A 13,949-nucleotide genomic window follows, 5' to 3' on the forward strand; every position below is an offset into this window, starting at 1 on the left:
CGCTTCACTGCAGTCGGCTCATAGACATGCATTAAATACAGTTCCCCTATACCGCGATCAAGCCCCGCCCCCCCTCCTCCCAGCCGTATACAGGAACCGTAAGTACAAAACGTGGTGTTAAACCACCCTTATAAGGATGAACAGTGAACTTACTGATAGGTAGTCCATCGAAAAGAGATGGTCAATAGGAGATAACAAAAAGAGGCTCGTTCATACATTTCCATCCCACCATTGTGGGACAGGGGTCTCCCACAATGGGGACACCAGAGCAGTTCTCTCCAGTCCAGTCTGTGTGCCTGTGGCGAAACGTCGGACTGGTTATTCGTCTTTGATTTTAAAGTTCTGCCACAGTTATCTAATAATAAGTGAGATATGGACTGCAGCTATACCACTTCAATACCGCAAGTCCGCATAGCCGCTGCCTTCCAGTTACTAATTCAAAAGAGAACTGTGTGTTAGGTATCTTTTAAATTCGTTGGCAATTAAAAGTTACGTTTTACATAGCAAGTGAATGGAAAAAATTGATTCTTGTGGTCACCCTAGTCACCGATTGTAAATAAAATGAAGTAGTATCCTCCATTCACTGGTCCCTTCCCTCGATGTTTCTCCAGTCCAGTCAAACATATCTTGTTCCAAATTTTCCCTCCATAGCTCCTCTTAGTTACACAGAAAGGGAGCAAGGAGCCATCAATAGCTCTTACCTATCACCTGTGACAGCCCTTTCTGCTCCCTTTGTATATTCTCCTGTGAAGCCGTAATTGACTTCACCCTACAGGACAATGTGAGAGAAAACAGAGATGACTGCCACCAGTTACCCGGGGAACCTTATAGGTGCTGCACCTACTAACGAGAAGATCCTGGTGCTCACTTCCTCCCGTGTTACACCTCCCCTCCTGTGTTCAGTACAGAGAAGATAAGGTGTCTCTTCCCATTCATCTATCACAGGTATAAGAATGTCTGTCTATCCTATCTCTCATCTATCTATCTATCTATCTATCCATCTATATATCCATCTGCCTGTTTATCTATATATCTGTCTGTCTCATATATATCTTCTATTTATTTATATATCTATCTATCTCATATCTTCTATTTTTTTATTTATCTATCTCATTTGTAGTAAAACCTTTAGATATTCACCAGCAGATAAGGATTTATGGACAAGGCACCATTAATAAAAGGTTTAAAGTGGTGCGAATGGGTGTAACCAACAAACATTTTTTATGAATCATGGAGTGGAGGCATCCATCGTCCCCAGGGAAGCAGAAAATAAAATGTCAGCCCTCCACCAAGAATAAAGTGGCCTATTCTGGTACTACTGCGCTTTGCTGCGAAATGAACTAAAACCTACAATTTGCTTCAAAGAAGAGGAATGCTGAACTACATGACAATACGTGACAACACTGTCTCTTCAGCACAAAAGAAGAGACGGTGCAACAACTTGAGTTCGAATATCTTCCATATCCTCCTAACAGTCCAGATCTGGCACCGAGTGAATATCACACCTGTGGTCCACTGAAGGAGGCGCTGCAGAGTTGCAGATTCCCCTCTAATGATGAAGTGGTGATTACCTGGCTTTGGAAGCACCCAAAAAATTTCTCTGCAGGAACACAGAAGTTAGTTGAACAATACAATACATGCATTGTCTTGCACAGGGGACTATTTGGAAAAGTAATATGTTCAATTGCTCATAGTTGCTTCTCATAAAGCTGTCAAATGTATTTTGCCTATACCTTTTCATTCTCACTTGTACTATCAGGGTGAATCAAATTTACCCTCTGGGTACCAGTGGGGAGGTTTCCACATTTTTTTCTATCTATGTGCAATGATTGCTAAGGAACAAGTACACTGAACAGTAGCAATCTAATAAACACTCCTTAAATTCCCCTGCACAATATGCTGTTCTTTGTGTATGTCCACCTGCGGCTCCATGGTTTTTACTGTCCATAATTAGATAACAAGTTCCTTGCAGAAGGAACTTATCCCCACGGCAGTTTATATTCTGTCACAATAAAAAAATAAAGTGTCGTTCATTGATTTCTTTATTCCCTATGCTGATAGACTAGCGTGGATATGGCTCTAAATTTCCAGTGCAATATTATTGATAGCGTATTGTGTGAATGTACAATGTGGTATGATTATTTGTGTTTGTATGGCCTTACACAATGGAAAGGAAGGCCCCAACAGAATGTAGCAAATTGGGCACCATCTAGTGTAAGGCTCCACCTTACTATGGATATAAGTTCAAGACAATGGCCCTCATTTACTATTCTAAACCCGACTTCTTTTGTCTGGTTTTTTTGGCGCATCTTTGTCTGCGCCATGTCGCAGACATCGTGCGCCAGTCTGCGACATGATGCGACATTTTTTCCCGACGGACCCGATGTGGATTCTCCCAAACCGGAAAAAGGGGCGTAACCCGACATTTCTGAGCTTTCCCACGTATTTATAAAGGTTTCCAACCCGAATTTGTTGAATTTTTGTGGATTTTTTCCCGACAACTCAGAGGAGTTGGAAGCCAAAACCTACAAAACCCAGTGCGACAAACAGGATGCGACATGATAATAAATACCAAGGGAAAAAAGCAGTCGGGTAAGAAAGCAAGATAGACTTACAACCCGATTTTCTAAGTAAATGAGGGCCAATGTTGTATTATACCCAGTTGGCTGCTAAGGCCTAGGAATGACATTGATGCTTCTCATGTATAGTGTGAATTACAATGTACAATTTGTTTATGTCAGGACATGTGCAGAGTCTCAGGAACCAATACAATAAGGCTCATATTACTACTAGTCCTGCTGAGGCCACCATGGGTCTAGTGTTACTAATAGGTTCACAAGACAAACTAATTTTAAAAAAACAATGACTAACTATTTTAGCTATATATGAGAAGAATTGACTAAATAGCCAAAGTCTCTGAAACAGAAGTTTCTCTATTGTTAGCAGACGCTGTGAAGCTGAATTTATCAGTTAATTTATTTCCATTAAGCAATCAGTCTTATGGAAAACCATAGATAAAGTATAATGTAATCTGATAGGACTGATTAACTACTGTAACTCCACTGACTGACTCAGCTCTCCTACATGTGTATGCGCATATATGCACCAGCCATACCCTTCAGAGTGAAGGGAGTACCGTATTTTTTGCCGTATAAGACGCACTTTTTCTTCCCCAAAACTGGAGGGAAAATGTCGGTGCGTCTTATACGGCGAATACACCCCTATCGCGGTGGTCCCTGCGGCCATCAACGGCCAGGACCCGCGGCTAATACAGGACATCACCGATCGCGGTGATGCCCTGTATTAACCCTTCAGATGCGGCGATCAAAGCTGACCGCCACGTCTGAAGGGAAAGTGACACTAACCCGGCTGTTCAGTCGGGCTGTTCGGGACCGAACAGCCCGACTGAATAGCCGGGTTAGTGCTTACAGGACACCGGGAGGGACCTTACCTGCCTCCTCGGTGTCTTCTCCGTTCAGGGATCCCCTGTATGCCGGCGCTCTCCTCCCTCGTCATCACGTCGTCGCGTACGTGTGTCGGCGTGCGTAACAACGTGATGACGGCGACGGAGAGCGAGGATACCCAGCCGGCAGCAGAGACGTTCCGGAGCGGCGGGGACAGCGATGGAGCGACATCCAGGGCAGCGGTGACGGGTCCGGAGCGGCGGGGACACGTGAGTATTACCTCCTATGCAGTGGTCTTCAATCTGCGGACCTCCAGATGTTGCAAAACTACAACCCCCAGCATGCCCGGACAGCCAACGGCTGTCCGGGCTTGCTGGGAGTTGTAGTTTTGCAACATCTGGAGGTCCGCAGGTTGAAGACCACTATTGGGTTCAAAATCTTAATTTCTGATTATCTCTATCTCTATTTCTATTATCTCATGAGAGCAGCACTTTTCAAGGGGAAGGTTATATTAGGCAGAATGTGAGCAGTCAGTCCTTGAAGGTGATATGTTGGAAGTAAGAAAAATGTTCAAGCGTAAGGATCAGAGCCACTGTGACAAACAGCAAATTGTGATGGCTAGATGACTGGGTCAGAGCATCTCCAAAAGGGCAGGTTTTGTAGAGTGTTAATGCAATGAGATGGTTAGTGAATACTACAAGCGGCCCAAGGAAAGACAATCGTAAATCATTGTGCCCAGGACTTACTGATTCACTGGAAGTGTGAAGGGTAGGGCATTTTGCTGAGTCCCACAGAAAAGCTACTGAAGCAAGAATTGCTGACAAATTAATCCTGACTATGATAAGAAGGTTCTAATATCCATAGCACAATGTTCTTATTGATCAACATCTGCTTACTTTCAGGTCCCTGGGATGTATTTTATATGAAATGTGTTCTTTCAATCGTGCTTTTGACTGTCCAAGATGGATCAAACTCATATCAATGATAGTGAATGGCCCCAGTCCTACCCTTCCGTCAAAATACTCTGCAGCACTCAATGATATCCTACAAAGGTGAGCAGATAACCAGTAATAGATACAAGGTCTAGTATTGCTAAGGTTTATTGTATAGTTAAAATGATTGGACAGACAACGTTCAGGTAAAAAATGTCTGTTATTTAAATCACGAGGAGAGAGAGAAAAAGCAGAGATGGTGCAATATATTGCAGTTAATCCCAATTTTTGGGGGTTAGATAGTGGTTCCAAAATAGGACAAATGCTCACCTATGGTTGTTGTGCAGGCAGGCACAACACTGGAAGCACAGGTAGCAGTATGCAGTGTCGGGCGGCTTCCGGCCATCGGTCCGGCTGTGCCAGCGGTGAAGAGACAGGAGGAAACAGCTGGTACTGGGATAACTTGGCGAGGCTACCGTAGTATTTCAGCAGAAGATTCCGATTTCAGCTGAAGTCGCAAACCCAAAGGTAGTGATCAAAAGCAGGCTTTATTAAGTATAACAACTTGCAGTGCACATGGGACAACGTATTTCAAAGGTTCATCCTTCTTCTTCAGGTCCTTTTGAGAAAAAGACCTGAAGAAGAAGGATGAACCTTTGAAACACGTTGTCGCATGTGCACTGCAAGTTGTTATACTTAATAAAGCCTTCTTTTGATCACTACTCTCGTGTGTGCACCTTCAGCCGAAATCAGAATTTTCTGCTGGAATACTGCGGTAACCTCGCCAGGTTATCCCAGTACCAGCTGTTTCCTCCTGTTATTTAAATCAGTTATTTCTGTTTCTACATATAACTAAAAATAGACACCATTATGGCCCATCCAGCTTTCTTAGACTCCAGAACAGCAGATTTTTCTATAAAACAGCAGTGTAGAATTGCTACTGCTTGACTAGGTAGATTTGCAATTGAGGGGTATGAGAATTCTGGGTGACGGCGTCTTTGGGAGACATCCTTAAGCTTCAGGCGAAAATCCAGTTAAAACATATCAGACTTCAGTACATTAGGTACACCCTGCATGGTCAGATGTAATGCTCTCATCCTCTTTTATCTCTGCTGTTGAATGCCTGTGTAGGTGTTCAGACTGTCACCTCACCGCTGATGTGTGACAGCCGCACAGGGAGATCTGACGCATCACATGCTCCTCCTCCATGAGTCCTAACTTTTCTATGTGTTTTCGTGAAGCTTGTGGAAATGGAGTGTGCAATTACTGGAATAAGAGAGCTCCTGTCCCACAGGGAGGATCTGTGCACATCCAGGAAAAACATCTGATAGATCCCTTTTATTTCCGGATGTGGTTACTGGGCCAGTGCCACAGATCTCGCTGGGGGGAATTGGGTATTGATAGACAGGACAGATTACAGCTATCACTCCCTTGTTGTATAATATTTTTTGTGTCTTAGTTTTGGAAGTTACTTTAATATATATATATATATATATATATATATATATATATATATCTATTACAACCGATCTCTGTAATGATTTTTATTGCAGCTTAAACACTTAGAGGTTGTATCTACCTATAACACCACTTTACCCATAAATATAATTTAGATAGAATGTACATTTGTAAACGCAATGCATTTATGTAGTAGCCACATGGGAGATGGGAGATGTTTATGTAGGGTCATCTTCGAGTTGTAGTCCTCTGAATAAAGATGGTGATGTCACAGTAGTTGGAGGGTAATAAATGAACCCTCAGTACCTTCCTCGTGGCCCTTAACAATCTTTGTCAATGGGGATCTGCACATGTACAAAAGTCTTTGACCCTTGGGTACTGCTAAAATGGTATTGTTTGGATGCAGATGTGCCCAGGATGTTAGTGCAAATAATTTTGACCCAACATGGGTGTAAACTAATTAATGAACAATAACTGTAATCTCTATGCAGAAAATACAGGATACAGTCTCTTTAAAGCACAGGATAAAGGTAGTCCACACAGACTTTAGCTTTAGCATAGGATAGTAGGTAACATTCCCTTGATAGCTTTTGAAGATGAGTTTAAGGAATCTCTAGGGGTGATTAAGACTAGTTTTACTCTTTAAGCACTTTCTTAATGTACAGTCCATATATACCTATATACTCTGCTGGAAAATATATTTACATATTGGCTGCATAAGTAAGACTGGTTACATTTTCGCTACTCACACTTTTGTGCACCACAATTTCCTATAGAAGGACATAGGGCAGTAAGGTTCTTGGTGTGGAAATGTAGCGCTGGCTCTAGCCATAGGTCCACTAGGAGTCCGGAAAATGCAGGAGGGAACTTGAATCTACTGCGACACAACAACTTTTCTACCTCAGTAGTGAGTAGGTTTAATTCTGATCCTGAGTTATATCCTGTATTACTGTATTATACTCCACAGCTGCATTCACAATGGTACAGGCTTCAGACTTGAAACCCATCAGCATTCCTTGCTTTTAGGGATGTTCATAGTTGCCAATAATAGCTGCCAGAATTGTTAATAAAACTCTGCCACTGAGCTTCAGTATAAGAGAAGTAATGCAATGTAATTACAAAGATACTGTTTTTTGTATTGGAAATGATACTGTACACAGAATAAAATGTTTAGTCACTGAGACTGTCAGAAGAAAATATGTTAAAAGAACTTCAGGTTGGGACCCCCACCAGTCCCAGTGCTTGGCAACATTTTCATATATCTTATATAATTTTTTTACTCTTTCATATTTGTGCAATTTCTGTTACTGGTTTGGATTGTATTGACCCTTTTTAAGTCACCACATTTCTATGGGTTTAAGGCCAAGGATTTACCCTTTCCTAGAAATGTTAGCTTTAAATAAAGAGATTGTTAAACCAGGCTTTATCTTAAAGAGCATTAGCCTTTACAGTTCAAATAAAACCAGTCAAAACCAGTTATTCTCTTCTGTCATATTAAAGGGGTTGTGTGGTTTAGAAAACTCATCTCAATTACACTATTAAGGATTTCTGAGTTAATATAGGGGAGTCCCCCATTCAAGGCTTCATCTATTAACCATTATTGGCAGCCTAAGCATTTCACTTTGACTTCGAATTCACTGACAGACTTTTGTTCAGCCATGAGGCTACCTTTCACCTCAGAGAAAAGGTCACTCGCCACAACATTAGAATTTGGGGTTTAGCAAAACCATGTACACTTATCGAGAACTTGAGGGCCTTGCACAATATTTATAGTCCCTTCTTTTTGCCGAGGATACTGTAACTGGACACTACTAACTGGAATGGATTATGGCACAGAGAGAGGAAGATCTGCCACACCTAGTCTATCAGCAGGACAGTGCACCTCCACTTTTTCCAACACCTGAATGAAACTGAATGTTAGATTCACCTCACTGAAAATACTGCATCACCAATGTTGTGCGGGCCTTCAAAATCCTAACTCTAACACTCTGTGACTTGCAGGGCCGTTTGAAGGAATTTGGGGGCCTCAAGCAAAATAGATATTAACCCCCTCCCCCCAGTAGGCAGGTAGTACCCCCAGATAAACCCCTCCCCCCAGTAGGCAGGTGGTACCCCTACATCAACCCCCCCCCGGCTGGTACCTCTGCAGTTGCCGGGAATTCAGGGCAGAACCATCCCCAGATAAGGGCTTGCACAGCTACGCGCGGTAATGATGTTCGCTCATGTCACACTCTCGGAATACCTAGGGCCGGCGTCAGGACGTAGTAACACCGGCCCTTGAATTCTGGGAGCGTTACATGAGCGAACATCAATACGAGGCCGACACACATAGCTGTATGACACTTAACTGGGGGCGGGGACGTCCTGAGTGAGGCAACTACAGGTGAGCCGGGCACAAAAATAGGAGCCAGAGGCCGAGCGGCTTTAGTCTCTGCCTCCCACTCCAGGCTCTCCCACTGCTGGCCCAGCCGGCCGTCAGGGCGAGCTGCCGAACCGGGATAGGGGCAGGAGGACGGCCCTGCCCACTGGACTGACAGGAGGAAGAGGAGTTCGGCCACCGGACTGACAGTTAGGAGGAAGAGGAGCTCAGCCACACTACAGGGAAGGGGAGGAACTTGGGAGGTGACCAGGAGTGCTGCAGCCACCTGAGGCTCTCTATAAAGCGCTCAGGCGGCTGCAGCCTTATAGGAAGCACAACAAGCACTGGCTATGCTTGGGGCCGCGGGCCAGCTCGGGGCCCCAGGCAATTGCTTGGTTTGCCTGTCCTTTAGCAACTGGCCTGGTGATTTGTTTCTGTGAGGCTACATCAAGGATAGTCGCAAAAAGTGTGACTGTGAGTTTTATATTTACTGATAGCTTTTAATTATTGCTTTAACTCTTTTATAAATTACTGTCTGTTTATAAGTCCTGCCTGTTCTGTATTCTTGACAAATACATTGAGTGCAGAGAGAATGATAGCTGAGAGCTGTTCCTCAGGGACCTACTGAGATTCCCCAGAGCCCTTTAACTCTCTTAGAGCATACTAGAAACAAACCAGCAGGAATTTCTGCTCATGAATGGCAAGGGAAGGCAGAGAGTGCAAGTCTTATTACCAAGCCCAAAGCACTAAGTGCCAGCAGTATAGTCATCTTAAGAATATTCAAAGAAATATAAAACAAGGGGGAGGGGGGGGGGGTCATTTCTAATTTAAGAATTGGGCAAAAGGGACACAATTCTCACTCTGACAGTAGGAAACTAGGTCGGAGTAGTGTGCTTGTGAAGTCTAGGAAATCTTCTAGAAAATGAAGAAGCTCCAGGTGACATGCGGAGGTTGAATGGCGGAAAAAACTAAGTAAGAACCCTTTATTTGCCAGGAACTCTTACAGTGATTTGTTTTGTTACTGGAAGGTACAAAAGATCACCTGGGTAATGAGAAAATTTGGCATAAAGGAATGTGATACCAGGATTAAAACAGCTTGACATCTAAGTTTTTGCAGCATGAACAGATATATTGTATTGCAACATACAAGGGATAGGGACCACTTTACTGTTTGTTCTGGTTCACACTCCATGACAAATACTAGTACATAAGGGTTCAGTGTTTGTACCTTATGTTTACATTAATAGACTGATTCCCCTCTTCTCCGTCTGCAATTTTAAGATTGCCAAAAGAAAGAGGAGCCTATACACTGTAAGTGTACATCACCCATAATGAAATTGGACCATAGGTTTAACTATGAGAGGTGCAGAAGTTGCTGTCACACTTGGTGCACAATAGCCACACTATCCCCTGTTAGGACATTAGTACTATAAGTGACATCAGTAAATGGAGATGCCTCTAAAATATACAGCTCCATGGCAGCAATCCTCCAATATTTTAAAATAAAAATAGTTAATCCCTATTATCCAGAAACATCATGTGGTGCCCCGGGGCAGACCACTAGTAAGAAAGAGTCCGCTTTCTTCTAGTGTACCTACTCATTCAGGAGCTGGGCTGTCACAGATGTCCTGAGAGTCTGGAGCCGGCCATTGGACCCAGTGTTTCCCAGGAATTTCTCCAACAATTGTAAAATAGAGGTGCTGCACAGTAGATGGTTAGTCTATATCCCACGGGGTACTTCCTTACTAACAATGTCCGAGCTGGTGGTAACTGGAAGGCCCAATGTGTTATTAGTGCTGTTAAAACCAACACTCAATGATGTTGCACCAAAATGTTAACTTTACTGAACCATATTCACGTAGTGGAGGCACATTCTTAAAGAGTTCCAACAACAGTCCATTGGAAAACACTTAGACATAAAGAGAGCTAGCACTCACCACTTTAAGTAAATGTGGTTGCCCAGTACAGGAGTTGCGCCCCTGTACCATTACTGCCCTGTCAGGTGAACTCTATTTCAGTGACCTCTGCCCCCCCCCCCTTAACCTATGTTCCCTAAATAGTTATTGAGCACCTATGTTATCTAATGTAATGTGTATATATTGTTATGTGCCTTTAAATACTGTTATACTGTTGTCATGTGTTGTAACCAAAGAAGGTACCAGTGACCATGTGACCTATAGAGTTACCTATGGGGCCCCTCCGGAGTCTCCCCCATAAAAACCCTGGGAGGAGCTAGTTCAGTCTCTTGTGTAGTTCCCTACTGAGTGCAGCAAGGTCAAGTCCTGAGAGAGAGTGTCTGGTATCCTGAGGAGGCCTAAAGCCTACCACGCAGCCATGTTTCCATAAATCCCCTACCCCACAGCTCAACGTCAAAACCTGGTAAGCTACATACGGGGTAAAGTCTGTGAAGTCAGTCGAGTCAAGTCAGTAAAGATCAGTCTGTATCAAGTCAGCGTGGGCCTGCAGAAAATTGCCCAAATCCACTATAAGTCTCAGTGAGCCCTAAAGCCTCTGAAGTCACTGGTCACCACCTTGGGCCTAACTGAGCTGTCAAGACTATTACACCTATCTACCTCAGTAAAGCTGCCGTTGTTCCGTAACTTGGCGTCAGAGTCATTATTTGCCCAGTGCCTAGCCCAGGATCTAGCTGCCATACCTTTGTGTGGTGTAGAAGTAAAACCACGCCCTGGTGTCATGAATACAAGGGGTTAATGCCATCTGCCCCTAGGTTAATAACATCTGTCCTCATCACACCCTCACCACATAAACATGATGTGTGGTTAATTTAGGTAACTGGTAAAGATGCAGGGGAGCTGACTGGGGTGACAACCGTTTTGCCTGGAAATAGCCATCACCACAGTCAGCTTCTCTGCATTTGTACCAGTTACCTAAACATCTATTTTACCAAAAGTGCCATCTCTCTTTATCCCTAAGTGTTTTCCTATGGATTGTGGTATTACTGAGGTTATTGCAATGTATTCAGACTGAGTACCACCACTGCAGCGCTGCATGATGAGTAAGACAGAAGCCATTTATGCAATTGTTGGGACTGCTGGGTCCCCCCTCCCCCATGACCTTCAGAACGACGCCCCAAGTCTTCTCACTGAGTGTTCCGGCCTCCACTTTCAAAGAAGTACTGGCCAGTAACTGACTAAGGCAGGACTCTGCTGATTGACTGAGCGTCCTGTCACTGCCAAGACATGTATGTCTCGTGAGGTGGGGGCTGGATCGCTCACTGAGCAGTTCCTGATGTGGTAGATCCTCTAAAAAGACTTGGAGAAACACTGCAGGTTGACTCCCATCAGCAACTGATTTGTCTGGTGCGACCTGATGTTCACAAAGCCACAGACAGCTAAGGGGCCCTCCAAGTTGCTATCCCTTCAGACTTAGAGTTTATAAGAGAGGAAATACATTCCTTAGGTCAGGCCAAGTCCTTACACAGGATATTTTGTAGAAGTCGGTGTAATAGCCTGTCACGATGCCGGCTGGCAGGAGGTGGATCCTCTGTGCCAGAGAGGGATTGGCGTGGACCGTGCTAGTGGACCGGTTCTAAGTCACTACTGGTATTCACCAGAGCCCGCCGCAAAGCGGGATGGTCTTGCTGCGGCGGTAGTGACCAGGTCGTATCCACTAGCAACGGCTCAACCTCTCTGACTGCTGAAGATAGGCGCGGTACAAGGGAGTAGACAGAAGCAAGGTCGGACGTAGCAGAAGGTCGGGGCAGGCAGCAAGGATCGTAGTCAGGGGCAACGGCAGGAGGTCTGGAACACAGGCTAGGAACACACAAGGAAACGCTTTCACTGGCACAATGGCAACAAGATCCGGCGAGGGAGTGCAGGGGAAGTGAGGTATACATAGGGAGTGCACAGGTGAACACACTAATTAGAACCACTTGCGCCAATCAGCGGCGCAGTGGCCCTTTAAATCGCAGAGACCCGGCGCGCGCGCCCTAGGGAGCGGGGCCGCGTGCGCCGGGACAGGACTGACGGAGAGCGAGTCAGGTACGGGAGCCGGGGTGCGCATCGCGAGCGGGCGCCACCCGCATCGCGAATCGCATCCCGGCTGGAGGCGGAATCGCAGCGCACCGGGTCAGTGGATCTGACCGGAGCGCTGCAGTAGCGAGAGTGTAGCGAGCGCTCCGGGGAGGAGCGGGGACCCGGAGCGCTCGGCGTAACAGTACCCCCCCCCCTTGGGTCTCCCCCTCTTCTTAGAGCCTGAGAACCTGAGGAGCAGACTTTTGTCTAGGATATTGTCCTCAGGTTCCCAGGATCTCTCTTCAGGACCACAGCCCTCCCAATCGACCAAAAAAAAGGTTTTCCCTCTGACCTTCTTGGAGGCCAGTATCTCCTTTACTGAGAAGATGTCCGAGGAGCCGGAAACAGGAGTGGGAGAAACAAGTTTGGGAGAGAAACGGTTGATGAGGAGTGGTTTAAGAAGAGAAACGTGAAAGGCATTAGGAATACGAAGAGAAGGAGGAAGAAGAAGTTTGTAAGAGACAGGATTAATCTGGCACAAAATTTTGAAAGGACCAAGATAGCGTGGTCCCAATTTGTAGCTAGGAACACGGAAGCGGACATATTTAGCGGAGAGCCATACCTTGTCTCCTGGAGAAAAAATGGGGGGAGCTCTTCTTTTCTTATCAGCAAACTTCTTCATGCGTGATGAAGCCTGTAAGAGGGAATTTTGGGTCTCTTTCCATATGGTGGAAAGATCACGAGTTATTTCATCCACAGCGGGCAAACCAGAGGGCAAGGGAGTAGGGAGGGGGGGAAGAGGGCGACGGCCGTACACCACGAAAAATGTGGATTTGGAAGAAGATTCAGAAACTCTGAAGTTATACGAGAATTCGGCCCATGGTAGAAGATCTGCCCAGTCATCCTGGCGGGAGGAAACAAAATGCCGTAAATAATCACCCAGGACCTGGTTAATTCTTTCTACTTGCCCATTGGATTGAGGATGATAAGCAGAAGAAAAGTTTAATTTAATCTTGAGTTGTTTACAGAGAGCCCTCCAGAATTTTGACACGAATTGGACGCCTCTATCCGAGACGATCTGCGTGGGCAACCCGTGAAGACGAAAAATATGTACAAAAAATTGTTTTGCCAACTGAGGCGCAGAAGGAAGACCAGGAAGAGGGATGAAATGTGCCATCTTGGAGAATCGATCAACGACCACCCAAACAACAGTGTTGCCACGGGATGGGGGTAAGTCTGTAATAAAGTCCATACCAATCAGAGACCAAGGCTGTTCGGGGACAGGCAGAGGATGAAGAAGACCAGCGAGCTTCTGGCGAGGAGTCTTATCCCGGGCACAGACAGTGCAGGCCCGCACAAAATCAACAACATCCGTCTCCAGAGTCGGCCACCAATAGAAACGAGAGATGAGTTGCACGGATTTCTTGATGCCCGCATGGCCTGCGAGATGGGAGGAGTGACCCCATTTGAGGATTCCGAGGCGTTGGCGTGGAGAGACGAAGGTCTTCCCTGGAGGAGTTTGCCTGATGGAGGCTGGAGAAGTGGAGATCAGGCAGTCAGGAGGAATGATGTGTTGCGGAGAGAGCTCTACTTCCGAGGCATCCGAGGAACGAGAGAGAGCATCGGCCCTAATGTTCTTATCGGCAGGCCGAATGTGAATTTCAAAATTAAATCGGGCAAAGAACAGAGACCACCTGGCCTGGCGAGGATTCAGCCGTTGGGCAGACTGGAGATAGGAGAGATTCTTGTGATCGGTGTAAATAATAACTGGAAATCTTGATCCCTCCAGCAGATGCCTCCATTCCTCAAGTGCTAATTTAAT

At 45.3% G+C, this 13,949-nt stretch overlaps 1 protein-coding gene across 3 annotated transcripts in view; it reads left to right on the forward strand.

Annotated features, from left to right (window-relative positions):
* LOC130276524 (serine/threonine-protein kinase Nek11-like) overlaps positions 1–13,949 on the forward strand; it is a 654,676-nt gene that overhangs the window by 417,494 nt on the left and 223,233 nt on the right. For all 3 annotated transcript variants that reach the window (XM_056526012.1, XM_056526011.1, XM_056526013.1), the window contains one exon: positions 4,307–4,456. In XM_056526012.1, coding sequence (XP_056381987.1) covers positions 4,307–4,456 — 150 coding nt within the window. The remainder of the gene's footprint in view (positions 1–4,306; positions 4,457–13,949) is intronic.

The sequence above is a fragment of the Hyla sarda genome, chromosome 6, assembly GCF_029499605.1.
Source record: "Hyla sarda isolate aHylSar1 chromosome 6, aHylSar1.hap1, whole genome shotgun sequence".
Lineage (NCBI taxonomy): Eukaryota > Metazoa > Chordata > Amphibia > Anura > Hylidae > Hyla > Hyla sarda.